Raw genomic sequence first — 16,392 nt, 5'->3', positions numbered from 1 at the left:
TAGTTCTACGTGTTGCTTGCGGCACGGTTGTTGCTGTGCCCATACTGTGCAGTAGACGTAGTTCTACGTGTTTGCGGCACAGTTTTTACTGTGCTTGTTTGATTTTTTTAAACATAAATTTATTTTAAAGAAATAAAACAATAAATGTTTTTCTTATTTTTCGTCTATATTAATTTTACTTACATTTCAAAGGGGAACTAAAGATATAAGAACTCATTACTCTCTCTCTCTCTCTTTCTCTCTCTTGTTTTATCATAAATGGGACTTCTTAAGCTTTAAAATGAGATGTCATTCATTACTCTACGATTATTAGTTTCGAAGATATAAACGTTCAAAGTGAGACATGTTTTCGTTGAATCTACAAGAAATTTTGCGAAACTTTAAAACGCTACTATAACGAAACGGAAAGAAATAGAGAGTTCGGTCAAGATTTATCATAAATGGGACTTCTTAAGCTTTAAAATGAGATGCAATGATTACTCTACGATTATTAGTTTCGAAGATCTAAACGTTCAAAGTGTGACATATTTTCGTTGCATCGTCGCATCCGTGGGTACCCCCCATACCGCGGAGAAAGACGTAGTTCTACGTCAATTTTTTATAGGGGAGAGTGGGCTCCCTTGAGCCACGGGGTCCAATGTGACAGTGCGAGTTTTCTGTATTAACGTTCTGCAAAATAGTGACGGTGGTATGAAAACTTTCGTTTTCAAAACATATAACTTTCATCAAAAAATTATGCCGAAATAAGCATATATACTTTAGTTAAAGGCAGATATGTAATTGGAGCCTTGCAAAGTAAATTTTTACTTGTCATAACTTTTTGATATGTATGGATTTCTAAGGATTCTACAGTTAAAAAAAAATTCATAAGACGTTCGTCGGGATCTAGGTTCAATACCAAAGTGCGCACAAAAACGTTTAATTGTTTTGTATCTGAAATATTTACGATAAATAATATCAATGTTCAGTGGGGTCCAATGTGACGCAGGTTGATGGGCTCCTCTGTGCCACGCTTACAGAACTACACTTTTTCCTATAAAATGAAATAATTTCTATCGATATAATCATCTCCACACTTTTATTTTCTCTTTTTTTCACCCTTTAGTTACAGATCACATGTAATCGAGTCGCTATGAGGCAATATTCGTTGATTTCTACTAAAGTGAGGTTATATCGATGTTTAGTGGGGTCCAATGTGACGCAGGTTGATGGGGTCTTCTGTTCCACGCTTACAGAACTACGCTTATTTTCTCTTTTTTTCACCCTTTAGTTATAGATCACATGTAATCGTCGCTGTGAGGCTTTGTTTTCAGTTTTCAATTAGATCTCTTCTACGTGTCACAGAATACCTTACCTTTCACATTACATGTCACAGTGTACCCTACACTATGGCTCAATCGACCCCACGCTTTTGGTCCACTGTGAAAAACGCAGCATTTCGAAATATCATTATTTTTGCAAAATATTTCTGAAAATTTACTTCTTAAGGATGTATCACTGGTACAATCTTAGACAAAAGTGCATGAAATTTGAAATACTTGAATATCTACGTTTAACGCATAGTAAATCTAGATGTAAGATACTCAAATGATAGTAGGAGTCTTATTTTTACTCCTACAAAGGTATTTTTTACTTTACAAATGTTTTTTCCAGTATTATTTGCGATTTTTGTAATTTATGAGCCTAAACTTTTGGCTGTAAAAATGCCCTGATTTCAACTTTATAACGTCAAATTATTAATAAAATTAATAATTAATTATTAATTATTAATTAATAATTAATTATCATTAATTATTAATTTATTTCTTTAAAACGGTGTAGTGAAGACAATTGAAACTTGACAGATAGTTTCATCTATTCGTATACTAGATGTACAAAAAAATTCCAAATATTGGTAGCGCTCCTTCAACATTTTTTAAGCTGTTTTATCCGTCAAAATCGTCTCTTCCCATAAAAATACGTGTAAAATCAGTGAAAATTAAAATCGTTATATCTCAGCAACCGTTTAGTGGATTTGTTTCTACTTTTTTTGTAGCACATCAGGAAGACTAAAAGAACATTCTTACAAATTTTTATCCACTTGGTAGCGCTTTGAAAATAGGTGCAATACATCCTTAAATCATTTACAAACAAAGTTTATACATCGAATAGTCTCATTTATATTATAATAAAGTTATTAAAAATCATTTTTAATGTGATTTAAAAAAACGTGGTTCAAGGGTGCCCACTCTCCCCTAGTCTGTACCCTGAGGGTTAAATTTCTGGTAGGGTAGAGCGGGGTCAAAAGTAATGCGGGGCGAAAGTAACAACTCAAATATCTATAGTTATAGGCATCATAATCATAGATGCGCATGTGTCTGTTGGTTAACGGATGAAGCTGAACAAGCTATAACGTGTCTCAGAACGCCTGCGGCCTGGGTATTGAGTGGACGTGTGCAATAAATAAAATATGTTTTTGAGGCCGTAAAGTAGTTTCTTCCGACAATCTTAAACTTTTAATATAATATATCCACTGCAAGTAAGTACTTTTTCTTTTAGGTTATATTTGAGTTTCGTTATTTTTGCTTATTATAATAATTATTACTTATTCATTTTTGGCATTTTATTATTAAAAATTTTAAGTCAAAGTTCAAAAACATATTCGGGACGATTGTAACATTATTGTGTGGGGTCGAATAAAAAGTAATTTTTATTTGTACTAGTCCTTAAAGACATTGTGTTCCTATCATTTAAAAATATAAGGACAAAAAATATTTATAATTAAATGAATAAAGTTAATGTTTTCTATAATTGATATAAAGAAGTTATGTTTTAATAGAATAAGATTTTATTTTACTTCTTTTGTATGAGAATATGAATATTTTAGTTTGTTTTTGTTAATATAAGAGAAATTATTATTTTTCATTAAATAAACATTTTTTATTTTGATTATTTAAAACTATTACTATCGATCCCCTATAGTGTTGCAACCGATGACGTACCCGGAGTCGGGGGCGATTGTAATATTTTCCCCCGTTTATGTTTTTGATTAATAATTCTTATTTGGTTTATCACAAGATTTAAATAGGAGGATTTCCATAAAGTGAAATGATCACATTAACAGGGTATCAAGAGTTTTTCTTTTACTGCAATAGTTCTTCCACAATCAAGTTCTAAAGTCAAATTGTTACTTTTGACCCCGCTCTACCCTATATTGGAAAAAGTATTAACTCTAATTTTGAAAAACTATTTAGGATACGATTCTTTACCACTAACAATAAGATACAGAAATATAATTAAAGTTAATATATCACGTATAGTAAATATACATATATGTATATAATTATAATATATATAATATAACATGTAATATATTACTGCCCGTATCAGACTACGGATTAGGATTGAGATTGGATTGAAATTTAATTAATCAGAATAAAGAAAACTGATCTCAAGTTTAGTGAACTTTGCTCTGATTCAATCCAATCTCAATCCCAAACCATAGTCTAATACAGGCTTTTATAAGTGATATAAGTAACATAAATGATATCAAATACCCCTTTAATAAATTTTTAATTTTTATTATATTTTTTGCGTATATGTGAATGTTAAATGCTCTTGAGAAATTATATATCATGTGTATTAAGTCGTCTATATTCTGACGCGATTATTACGATAGTCAGCTAGTCTGACGGTTCTCAAGATTACCGGTTAGAAAGTCCCCAGATCCTAATTCCGAGCCGCGAGCATTATCAGCGTCGACGCGCGATTTCCTTTTCCGCGAAAGCGGACGGTTTTTCATCTCGGAGCGCCGCCATCGAGAGCTCCCGGAAACCGACGCGGCCGCGGCGGAAAAAACGCACGGGAGCACTCGAGAACAATGATGTCGCGGTAGTAGGAATTGTTCACGGTAATCGTTGTGGACGCACTTCTGGTGAAGCCCTTGTTCTGTTCCCGCGAGTAACAAAAGACACTCGTTGCGCCTTTCTACCGTAGAAATCCCGCGGTACGCTTTTAACTGGAAATTCAGGTACGTAATAACGCGAAACATCGTGCAATATTGTCATTGCACACGAAATATCGCGCGTCGTTATAAAATGTAATACATAATAAAATTCTATGTTAGAAGACCGAAAATATTTATTTTATTTTAATTTTTTAAATTCTCAATTTTTTAAAACTATAACTTTATTATTTTTTTGCAAAATTCCTACATGGTGGTTTTTATTGCAAATTCTGTTATACAATGAGAAGCCCTCGGAGGAGCCGCTATCACTTGCTACAAAAATTTTTCTTTACGTACAAAAAGCAAGAAATATAACTGAAAAATTTCATTGTACACATAAAATTGTCCGCATATTTAAAAAAAAGTATCATTATTTTGAGAAGGAGACACGCTTAAACCCTGACTTTTTGTAATATAATCCATATTCCATCGGGATGGGTATATAGCAAGCTGTAAAGAACGAACTAAAGAAGAATTTCATCTGTTTTCCCCGACAAGAGGTTGGAGGGTTCATACGAAATGTATTCAGTATTCACGCACGTTTCAGCCTACGTACGGGTTAACAAAAGGCCTCGTGCACGCGGCCTTTATCGCGGAGTGCCTGCTTTCCATAAACACGGCTTTTCGCCATCGGCGTGATGTCAAAGATCGGCAACCGTGATACTATAAATCGTCGAACGTGTTTCCGTATTTTTTTCCAATGTGTACGGAGGATAGCAAAAGCAATAGATTTGAATTTTATGTAGAATGCATAACGCGACTCAAATATGCTATTTTGGCTCGAAATTTTCTTAATTACGAAATGCTGTCGATTTTTGCACGAATCGTCTTTGTTCCTTTTGTTCTTTTAAGTTCGAAATGGGCTTTTAATATTTGACCAACATCGAGCTTTTATTTATTTACTTATTTATTTACACGTAATTATTTTCTTTCTAAAATAGGATTACAAATAGACAACTGAGAAACCCGACTGTATAATTAAAGTTAAGGAAGTTATTAAAGTTGAACTATATCGGTGAAACTAGTCATAAGTCCCTTGTGTACAATGTGTAATGGATTCCTCGGTCCTCTAACTTATGAATGGAAACTATATAGAGGAATGAGACTTTGTAGCAAACTGATAGCTACTGCTTCGCCGAGGCATCATAAATTGGATTTACACAAAGGTAGAAATCCTGGGTGCTTCTACCTATTCTGTCAGCGAGCCACGTCTCGTGCGCACGTGCATGCGAGGATAAGGTGAAGTCCCGAGGACACGTTTGCGTTGCGTGTGAACAACCCTGCAAACCCTTTGCAAAAAGACAACCGTCGTCATTTTGATGGGCTACGTATACTCGTAGAAACCTAGCACGTACAAGTTCGTGATGATGAATATGAGAAAGGTTGAAGAAAAAGAGTTGTTCGATATGTGCTCAATATCACGGGTGGAAAAAGAAACCAAAGGTTGATATTTCTTGCTTTCATGAATATATCGTACTTATAAAAATAAATTAGAAATGTCCATCACATAAGTTTGTAAAAAGAAATGATGCTTTTTACTGTCTACAATTTGAAATTTTAAATAATTTAAACATATCTACAATATATAATATGTATAAATATTCCGAGAAGTATTATTGTATTCTCTGGTTAAGTTTGGAGACAATCGTCCATGTCGAAAATTTAATTAAACTTTTTCCCTTCATGACTTTTCAAAATTGAATATCTTTGTAACATAATTTCGTCTCTTTGCAGATGTTCATAAATATATTTTTCAAGATTAAGCTAAAAGTCACAGCTGAAAGTAAATTTTCTAGCTGGAGAAATTCCGCGACAAGAGAGTCGGAGTTGCATCGTCGAAGAAAACTCTCCCTAAGATTTAATGTATTCTTCTACGAAACTCCCGTAGCGTATCCACATCCTCCCCGTCAATCTGTTTTATTCGCGCAACACGCGCCGTAACGTACACTTTTTTTTTTATTCGAGCACAAGAAAACGAGAGAGGTATACGAATGTGCGTGAAGCCGTCGCAAATCGCGAGGTAGCGACAGAAAAATCCTCGTTGAAACTGAACGTGCGGTGAAGAGAACAAGCGAGCCGTACGGCGAGATACGATGCATCGGCGTATCGATAGGGACATTTGTCTTGGAACACATTGAGGTGGAGAAGAGGCGAGTCGTGACCCGAGGCGCGATGTATCGATGCCAACATTTATCTCGGAGAGCGAGCGCGAGAAGGAGAGAATAGGAGCGGTACACGCTCGGATCGAAATTTGCGATAATTTCCCTCCCTCGAAAGTGTCGATCCCGCATCGCTTTTATTCCGACGAGTTCTCGAGCGCGAACGAATCTCGTCGGTGTCTTCTTATCGCGGCCGGCCGTATCCCGTGGACAGAACGGATCGGTGTGATCGAGAAGATTAGCGCTGAAAAAGTATACCCGCGGCCTCGTGAAATAAATCCGGCCAGATTCTAAATCCTGATCTGTAACTATAACTGTAGCAGCTCACTGACAATGAGAGCGGCTGAATTATCGCCAAGCGCCCACGGATATATTTAGATCTTACAATTAGAGGAAAACGGAGATGCATTTATTTAGTGCTGGACTCTGAAGAGATAAATGAAACATTATATCCGCCGATATTTGCTTGTTGCAAAGTTACGAAATTATAATAAGTAATTTAACGCAAGACTAATTAAGTATTTTATAGTTTTTAATTGCTCCTGCTACCATTAATTTTCATCCAACCGAGAATTCTGATTTTTGAAAGACATATTATTGGATTTGCGAAGTATCCTTACTCCTGCACTATTTATGCAAGAGAGAGTTATTCTTAGATCATTTAAATTTAAAGAAGATTTAAAGGAGATCAAGATATTTATTAAATAGTGTAATTAGGTTGCAACGAAGCAACAGAGAAGAATTATGTAGACAAAGATGAAATAAAATAGAGATATGCTTGAGCTGCACGAATGTATCTTTAACATGGAATAAGAAAATACTCGGTTTGCGGTCAGAGCTGCGTATTAATACTTGTTAAAAATATTTAATTTTTTAAATGTATTATACGTATCTAATGCAGGCTGATATATTAATTAATGTATAGATAATGTATAGATATTTTTTTATTGTCATATTACATTTTATAATTAGGCTTTTTGTGAGGAGATCTCTTTTCCATATATATTGTTTTACTTCCAATAATTAACATTACCGCTTTAAGTGCCATTCAGGAAATTAAGGTAAACTAAAATATTTTGGAATTTATTATGTAATATAGTTACATATATCTGTATACCTTAGAAGTAAAGAATATTGTATTTCCATTATTATGAATTCAGAGAAAACAAGGTTTAAAGTTTTAAATAGAAAAATAATATTTTTTAGATATAAAATAAAGATAGCGTCTTGATTTATTAAGTTTTTATAATAAAGTAATTTTAGTGCAATAACTGCCAATAACATGCTGTATCTAGTTTAAAAATCAGGCGCTATAAAAATTCACATACTTTTTCTAAACATTGTATCTTAGGAAGTGGTATAATAATGGACATAAGACGCTTTATTATTATTATACAATTTAAGCTCCTGTTATATTGAAAAATGTATTAACTCCATTTTGACAAAAACTGGAGATACGATTCTTTACCTCTAAGGTACAGATATATGTATATATATTATACTATACTATAGATATTATACTATAGATATCTAACGCAAGTTAATGTATATTAATGTATTTTAAAATATTTTGCTGTCATATATAATTGAATCTCTCGTGAGTTTTTTCTATACATATATTAATTTACTTCCAATAATACATTATCGCGTTAGATACCACTCAGGAAATTAAACTGGCAAACGTGCTTTTAGACAATCTCCCGTGAAAATCTCGAATATTATTCTCACATAAGCGACGCGACGCAAGTGAGAATTACGCGGTCTCGTAATGCGCCGTCTAAATAACGCGATAATAGAGACACGTCTGTGAGTGTTATATATATGTATAATTTCCCAATCGTATCTAAGCGCTTCTCCTAGCTTGCGAAGAAGTGGAAACGTATTGCCTGCGAAACCACCAGGGACATTCCATGAATTTCTCAACGCGCAACTGGCAACGCACGCAGACGGCAAAGGAACGATAAAAAAGAAGAAAAATGAAAAGAATACGGCGAGCACGCAGAAAGTGGAAATTTATTGCGGAATTTGCATGGAAGAGGACCGGCATTTCCGAGATAATACGCCGTTCCTCCACAACACACGATGCCCAGGCGTGAATTTAACAAATGCAACGTTTCTCAGCGAAACGAAAGATCGTCATTGCGCGAGATTTTTCATGATTAAAAGTAATTAAAAATTAGTAATTTTTAGTGCTCTTAAAGGCCGATTATAAACTCCGATTGAGAAATCTTGTTTCAGTAGCATGATTATGATTTTTTACACACACATGCGCGCGTGCAAATATGGATTTTTTTCTTTACATTTTATTGGATGCGTCGAGCAAAAACACATTCCTTATTCCGTCTTCATCCGTCTCAGATGAAAACGCAAAACAAGAACGGTAGCAAGATTGCCAAGAGGCAACAAACCTGAGCCGGTGGATTTTCGGCCAGGTAGAACCTGGCTGAAAGTATCGGCGCTCAACACAACTAAGGGCAGTGACTCTCGGGATCGCAATCTTGCCTGGCAGATCTGTCTGGGCCCAAGGGCGTATTATGACCTAACTTTTTTTGCGACGAAAGATTTCCAAATTAACGGATGCCAACGGTTAAAGGGTTTTGCTCATGGTAGCGTCAGATTTAACTTGTGAGGAATTTGAAGTTTATATGTGTGGGTGGGTTCTATTACCTAGCCTGATGCCTTTTCTCTATTCAAGGTAAAAAAAAAATAAAGATTGACGAAACCAATAGATTCATTTTCACCACGTCATCTATTTTTCGTTTCTACTTCAAAGATCTGAGTTACGTCAGAATTGAGGATAGAATTCTAATTATAATTTTATATATGTATATATCGTGAAATATAAAAAAATATAAAATACATTACAAATAACAATAAGAGATACACACACATATAAAAATATATAGAGATATAAATACATATTATAGAATTTTTTATAAATACACATCTTGAAGTCTATAAATTACAGATCGTTTAAAGAGGACTTAACAATGAGAGGCAATGATGAATTCAAAATACATTGAATTACTTCGAATATAACGAAAATCTCGTCGAATATTATTTAAAATAAAAAATATTTTTAATCCTTAAAAGTAACATTTTAAAAATATATTCCTTTTTTACATTATTACTTCAATCCACTCTTCATTTTATATACAGACATAAGTGCAATTTTATCTTTAGACGTTTTAAACGTGTCTAAGATATTCAAACATTTCTAAGAAAAGATTTCTTTTTTAAGGAGGTTGGTTGACGTCCCGCTGCGGGGCAGGCGGCGCAGCAGGGAAAAAGGTTAGTTGCGTGAAATAATTAAACAAGTTTTATCAAATGAATATATATATGGCATGCATTCAATTAACTGTTTCTTAACGTTTTAAATTGTTGTTATTTGTATAATACAATTGAAACTCAAATACGTTATTATCCACGTTGAAATGTGGCAATTAATATATAAATGTGGTCCTGTTTTATTTTTACAATTTCTTGATAACTATGTAATAGACAAATCATTTCAGTCTTCGAGAAAAGTTTTTCTTAAATATGTAAAGAATTATTCGCACCTATTTTCATTAAATTCTTATCATTTTTAATATGCTTTCGAGAGTTACATTACAGGTTAGGTAACATTTTTGCTATGTCGCCCGTGTATAAGAGAGAGATAAGAGTATATATATAACTTAAATAATTAATTACTCGACAACCATGCAGATAATTATTGTCTTCAACTTTGGCATGGACGACAGATTCCCATAAATGAATATCCTCTATAAATTTAAACTAATTCTTATTAAATTGATTTGAGCAACCACCCTCCTTAAGAGCTTCAAGACATATAAAAGTTTCAAGATTTTTTAAGACTTTTAAAAATTTCCGATTTTGAATAATATTTGAAGTACTTTGAATTTTTGTATAGTACTTTGATTGAGTCGTTAGAAATATTTTAAATGCTTATCGCTATTAGGACGATATAATATTTCTGCAATTGATTGCTAAAATAACAAATGTTTAGCGTCTTGCAAAAGTATTATTATGAAACGTTTTTTATGGATATATTTTTAATGAATAATTTGAAATAAATATGAAATATATTTTTTACTTTAATGCAAGACGTTAAATAATATCCTATATATATTAATTACAAATTGCTTATATAATAATAAATTTTCCATTTTAAAAGGCTTTTAATTCATATTCATGTGACATGTTGCTACTCGTGAAAATTCTTTACGGACGTGACAAAAATTATCCTTTCCCTAATATTCCTGACGACCGTGCTGTTTGGCATAATGAAATTGGAGCGAATTTCTCAAGATATTTCCATGTCGCACGGGAGCGCATGGATAAAAGATCCTTTCTTACCCGCCGGGGATCAACCATCTTAAAAGCGTCCTCGTCTCTTGGACAGGGTTGCTTCCCACCGATGTAGACGCAACCTCCTCGAGTCTTCGAATCTCGACGTTCTTTTTCATTATTCATATCGTGGCCCCCAGCACGCGGCGTACCCGCGTCCTCTTTGCCTCATCTCTACGTCGCTATGTTCGCTTCGCGAAAGCAAACGCGACGCGTCGCGTCGTGTGGATCTGCTCAAGCGTAAATATCGCGGTGGATTTCGTATGGAACAAGTTGGGAGCTCAAAAACGCTTTCCTCTTTTCAAATCCGTTTACGTTATATAAATGCGACTGCACTCAATCGAGAAAAATCTGTTTTCCGTTTTAAGCAGCAGACACACGAATAAGTAATGTCCTACTCGAATCCAATTACAAACGAGAAAATATGTGCACGGGTTCAATTTTCAGTTTTCGTTACACTTGCACTCGTTTTGAGTGCGATATTTCGCTCTTTGACTTTTAAAGAGTGCGTTCTCCATTTAGACGGAAAAACCAGTCGCGTCGAAGGCAACACAATGTCACACCGTCGAGCAATGTGACTTCCGAAGTTGAAGTCGTCCGATATCGAACTTGTGTTATACAATGAGCAAGGAGATACGGCCAGGAACGCGAACTTAACGACGCTGGTTAGGAAACCGGATTGTTTGGCTGCCTCGGCGGTACGAAGGCGTGTCGGTTGTCCCGGTCGACGGGTCCACGTCCACGTCGCAAGAAGAAGGGCTCGTCGAACGTGGACGATTAATAATGATCGACGGATATGTGCAGCATTTATCAAAATACTATTCGATACGGATGGACGCGCGAACTGGGTGTAAATGGGGACTCGCTATTCGTCGATCCGGAGTTAAAGCGAAGTAAAGATGCGACGAGGTTTAAAGAACGAGATTAGAGGTGGTCAGGCATCGGAATAACAGAGCGGATGCTATCTCGCGATGTGTATTATGCGACAGAGAATTAGAACACGGAGTATATACGCTATCCGACTCCTGAAGAGTCTCCACTTGCCGAGGAAGTTAAGCATTGCGAGGCATTTGCATCTCCTTTCTGTCATCAAAAATCCGATCTTTTCTACGAAAGTAAATATTAATCATATATGTCTAATCAAACAGATAAACATGCAAACACAAGTAAATATTGCGCGGACGATAAATACTCTTTATTCTTTTTTACGTTTGCGTATATCTCTCCGTTGGATACAGTTAATAATGCTGGCAAAATTTCCAGAAAGTCTAAAAGAAATCCGTCCTGTGGACTTTTGCATTTGTTTCTATAATTAAATAAAGTTCGAAAAATGGCCTGTTCAGCCTGTTTCGAATTATAGTTATTGACGTTTGCACCGGCAATCCGAGATCATCACCCACGAATCGCATCGTATCTTTATCAAATAACGATACTGTCATTTTTTAATAACGGAGTAAAACGCGTACGGACGAGTCGTGATTGATAACGTCGCATTACGAGTCCATTACACGAGGCAGGCGATTGTACTTATGCTAATTAGCTCGTGGTATTATTTCAACTTGTACCTCAACATCGCCCGGTGGCGATCGGGGTGTGGTTGCGACGATTTTTTCCGGTGGGGAAGGCTACGTCTAACTATAAGTAGCGCGGCCATTTATTAGTGGACTACGGCGCTCCGTCATCGCAACGCTGCTATTAAGGGGAAATGTAATCGATAATCCCCCTCGTGTTCCGTAGCGGTCTTGTACAATCGGATAAATTAGCTGCACCGATTTTTTTTGGTCAAATATTTGCTCGTCGGCGAGCAATTCTGATTTATCGCGCGTAGGATAACATAGATATTTACAAATGCGGTGATTTACGACGAAAGTGAGGAAGGAGGAGAACATATGCACAAGATAAACCTAATATCTCAAATATTAGCTCTTTAGAGAAAAAACAGCTTAAAGGGTTACGCATTTATTGTAAATATTTTAATTATGTTTTATTAAAAAATAAAAATACATGTCTTGTAGAGTAGTCTTTTGAGAATATTTCCTGAAAATTTCAATAAAAAATATTAAAACTTGAGGTTCTGACAGCTATTTTCCCGAATGGTGTTTGTAAAAACGCCGTTCGCGGTACCATTGCAGAAATACCTCTAGTCTTTATCATAGCCGATTTTGAAAATATTGATTTTTTAACAAATGGCAGCGATTTGTAGCAAAAAATGCGATTTTTGAACAAAAATTGGTCATTCTTTTATTTATAAAAAAAACTAAGCCATAAATAGTAAAAAATCTTACGTGAAGGACTAGATTATTGTATTGAAAGTAGCTATAAAAAATTTCATGCAAATTGGTTTACGACATATTTGAATTTACGCAGGTTAAAAACAATGCGTTTGTAACTATTATTAACCGGTTATTGCGATAAATATTACTACATGCCTCGGTAGTCGAATTGGTACGACGCCTTTCACGGAATGAAGGAGGTTTCAGGTTCGAATCCTGGCTGAGGTAATATTTTTCGCAATAAATTCTTTAGTTTTTTAAAAATAATTAAATTGTCGATTTAATTCCGGGGAGGGAAGGGTATTAATGTTCCAACGATAGCTGTGTTTCAAGTCCGACAAATAATCGGCGCGCAGTTTATTAAGTTGGAATATAGATGGTATATGTATATTATATACATTGTAATTCGTTACTTCTGTAACTATTAATTTCTTTACTTGCGCACCACGTACCGCGCCTGACTTGTATCGCCGTTTATTTTTATTTTCTAATAAGACATAATTTTACCCACAATAAAAATTTGTTTCGAAAAATGTTGACCTATAAAGGCCTGTCAAAGGTATGTAACTCCTTAATTAAATCATAGTTTATATATTAACACAGATCTTGATAAAGCCAAATGCATTCCAATGTATCGGAATTATTAGAAGGGAGATAGAGAGAGCCCGTATATTTACGGTTTTAAATAATTTCGCAAAACGGTATTTTCCTGATTTTCATCTCCCCTTGATTAACCCCACGTTTGTCCCGCCTTATGTGTACACTGAGAAAAAGGTTTCTTTGGACTAAATAAGGCTCGTTAACAGATAATAAATGACATGGTTGGATACGACGAATCGAATATTTTGTTGAATCAATGGAATCGTTGGTTTGTGATAATAGTGAATATTCTGTTGCCTCAAATTAATGTACTTTAATAGTTAATGAATCTGATTTTGGCACGAACAAATATCTTTTTGCATCAATTGAATATTTCTTAATAGTTAAGGAATATAATGTTGGCACAAAAGTATATTTTGTTACATTAACGGAGATTTATTATTAGGTAAGGAATTCGAATTTAGCATTAAATAATATCAATTAAATATTTTTTAATAGTAAATAATTTTATTTTGCTGAAAATCCGCGTCGACGTTTGTAATTATATATATACAGGGTGAATTTTAATGGATGTCCCATTCACAATTGTCATCTGCCAATTTGTCTCAATTTTCTTTCTATATATATAAAAAAATTTTCCATTTTGTAACGAAGACGTAAAGTTTAACATATTCTATATAAGTGAAGTGCTCTTTATCAAAAAAAGGATGCTCGATGAAGTATTGATGGTAAAAGGATGGGACATCCATTAAAATTCACCCTGTATAAGCAAAAATAAAATTTAAAGACTTTAATATAAGGGATTACGTTTTTGAAATATTTGACAATATGCTAATCTGCATCTATTATATTATCTATTATTTTTTATTTAAAAAAAAATATTCGAAGAGATGTAGGTTAGAGTTTGAGGAGAAAGAATATCAAAGGTGCTCCTAATTAACGAGTGAGTTTGGGGAAAGGGGAATAGATTTTGAGCCCGCGCGAAGCGCGGGCTCAAAATCTAGTATATATACATATATATATATATATATATATATTTGGTTGTCAGAGGCCCTGCTAGTGAGTACGCCCTGACTGGCGAACTAGAGAACGTTGGAGAAACCCTGCTGAGCTGTCCTGGATATAGGAGTCGATGTTGAATCTTAATTACGCGAAAGGATCCTGGCGATGCGCTGCGTAGCGGGCGCGAGCCGAACGCAGCATTACGTGCCACGGAACCGAGCACGAAACAAAGCAAGATTTCTTATCTATTAAGAAATATAGAGTTGGCTCAACAAATCGCATTCGTTTCACTCAAAAGAACGAACTTTATTTGATCCAATATCTACACACATTTGTATGAAATAAATCATGTCAATTTTATATCGCCGAGTTGACACAAATATGAATGATAAAGTAAATTAGCAATACCAACAAAACATTCATTTATATTAAATATAATTCGTTTGCTTGAAATAAATATTTTAGAAAAGTGTCAACCAAATATATTTAATTGGCATAAAGAAACCTTTTTCTCAGTGTATAAGCAAGTTTTTGCACGCCACACTTTTACTTTCGCGACCGCAGCATTATCGGAGCTAATAAAGAAAGCTTCCTGCATTTTGCAGAAGCAAAGCGCTGCCGTTTCGTAGTTTATGAAAAAACACGTGGAAGTCGTGAAGCAGATAATAGTGCGTCGCGGCCCGCATAATTTTCAATTTCAGCCTACCCTTCCCTGCAATCAGGCGCGAGGAATCCGACGACTTAAATGATGTTCAGAATAAAGAAGAGAAAAAAAAATATATAAAAGCGTCGTTATGTCGAAAAATGAGTTCGCGAGCGCTGCACGCTCGATCTAACGTTCTTGTTGCATCTCGGGCAAAAACTCGAGCGGTTCTTGCGGATGCTGCGCCACTGGACGTTCGTGCCGGGGAACTTTTAATGGTACCGATGCGAGCAGGGGCCTCTGGTTTCCCTTCGCCACCTCCCCAACCGGTCACCGAGTTTGGGTCCGAGGATCTCCGCATCAAACGGGGTTTGGTTCACGGATCTGCATATAAATCATTGGCCGGACAGGCTTAAGAAACCAGCGGGCTATAATACCGACTCGCCAATAACCGCGAAACATCGCCTTTGGTTTTTTCCGATGGTACCACTAAAAACAGCTCCCACAGGACGGTCAGCATCGCCAGCAGGCAGGGGGGGGGGGAAAGAAAAGCAAAAAGGATACCGAGGACCAGGAGAAGTGCCGTGGGCTGACGCGGGATGACTTCTTATCGCACGAGTTCTCGCGCGCCATTTCACTTTGGGATACAATCGGAATCTCCGCGGTAATAGTTTTGCGAGGAACATTTCCAATTTTTTGGAAAATTACAAGATTTAAGGATTTTTCATTACCTTAGCCTCTAAGGTCTCCAATTGCGCCATTCTGGGTTCCAATAGCTGCTGCTGGGCGCCAACTCCGGTGTGTAGCGCGGTCTGGAACAATTATTTTATCAGATTAAAAATTAATTGATGGTTATAGCTTTTTGTTAATTTTTATAAATTATGACTTTCTATCGTTACTCATACATTTAATGACAATTTGTAACAAGAAATATGTGCGAGGAAAGACGTTAGAAAAAATATTAATTAATGGAAAATTTAAGTTAAAAAACTACTAGTTTAAATATTCTTAAAAGCTATACGGATTACTATGGAACGAGATCAGATTTATTTCATTTTCTTTTCTGCGATTTTTTTCTGCATTTTTTCCTTATACAATTTTATTTTCTCGTAGTAATTTTATTTAGCATTATTTCGTACTTTTATAATTATTAAATATATTTGTTAAGTACAGCATAAAAAAATAATAAATCCAAAAAATTTTTGGACTTTATTTTTTGGTGTAATATTGACAAGCAGGCAAAGCCTGATTCTCTCTAGGCTTAATCTTTTACTTACCCACGATATTTAATATGTCCCTCGAGATATTATATATAAGTATATTGTATATTCACCAATATCTCAACCGCGCTATTGTAGAGGGCTTCGCGCTGATCTTGGT

At 35.2% G+C, this 16,392-nt stretch overlaps 1 protein-coding gene across 1 annotated transcript in view; it reads right to left on the bottom strand.

Annotated features, from left to right (window-relative positions):
- Sprt (PDZ domain-containing protein sprite) overlaps nt 1-16,392 on the bottom strand; it is a 183,010-nt gene that overhangs the window by 62,045 nt on the left and 104,573 nt on the right. Inside the window, exon 4 of the mRNA XM_071789285.1 lies at nt 15,744-15,824. Coding sequence (XP_071645386.1) covers nt 15,744-15,824 — 81 coding nt within the window. The remainder of the gene's footprint in view (nt 1-15,743; nt 15,825-16,392) is intronic.

Source organism: Temnothorax longispinosus, chromosome 9 (genome assembly GCF_030848805.1).
Source record: "Temnothorax longispinosus isolate EJ_2023e chromosome 9, Tlon_JGU_v1, whole genome shotgun sequence".
NCBI classification, from domain to species: Eukaryota; Metazoa; Arthropoda; class Insecta; order Hymenoptera; family Formicidae; genus Temnothorax; species Temnothorax longispinosus.
This window is presented reverse-complemented; position numbering and strand designations above follow the sequence as displayed.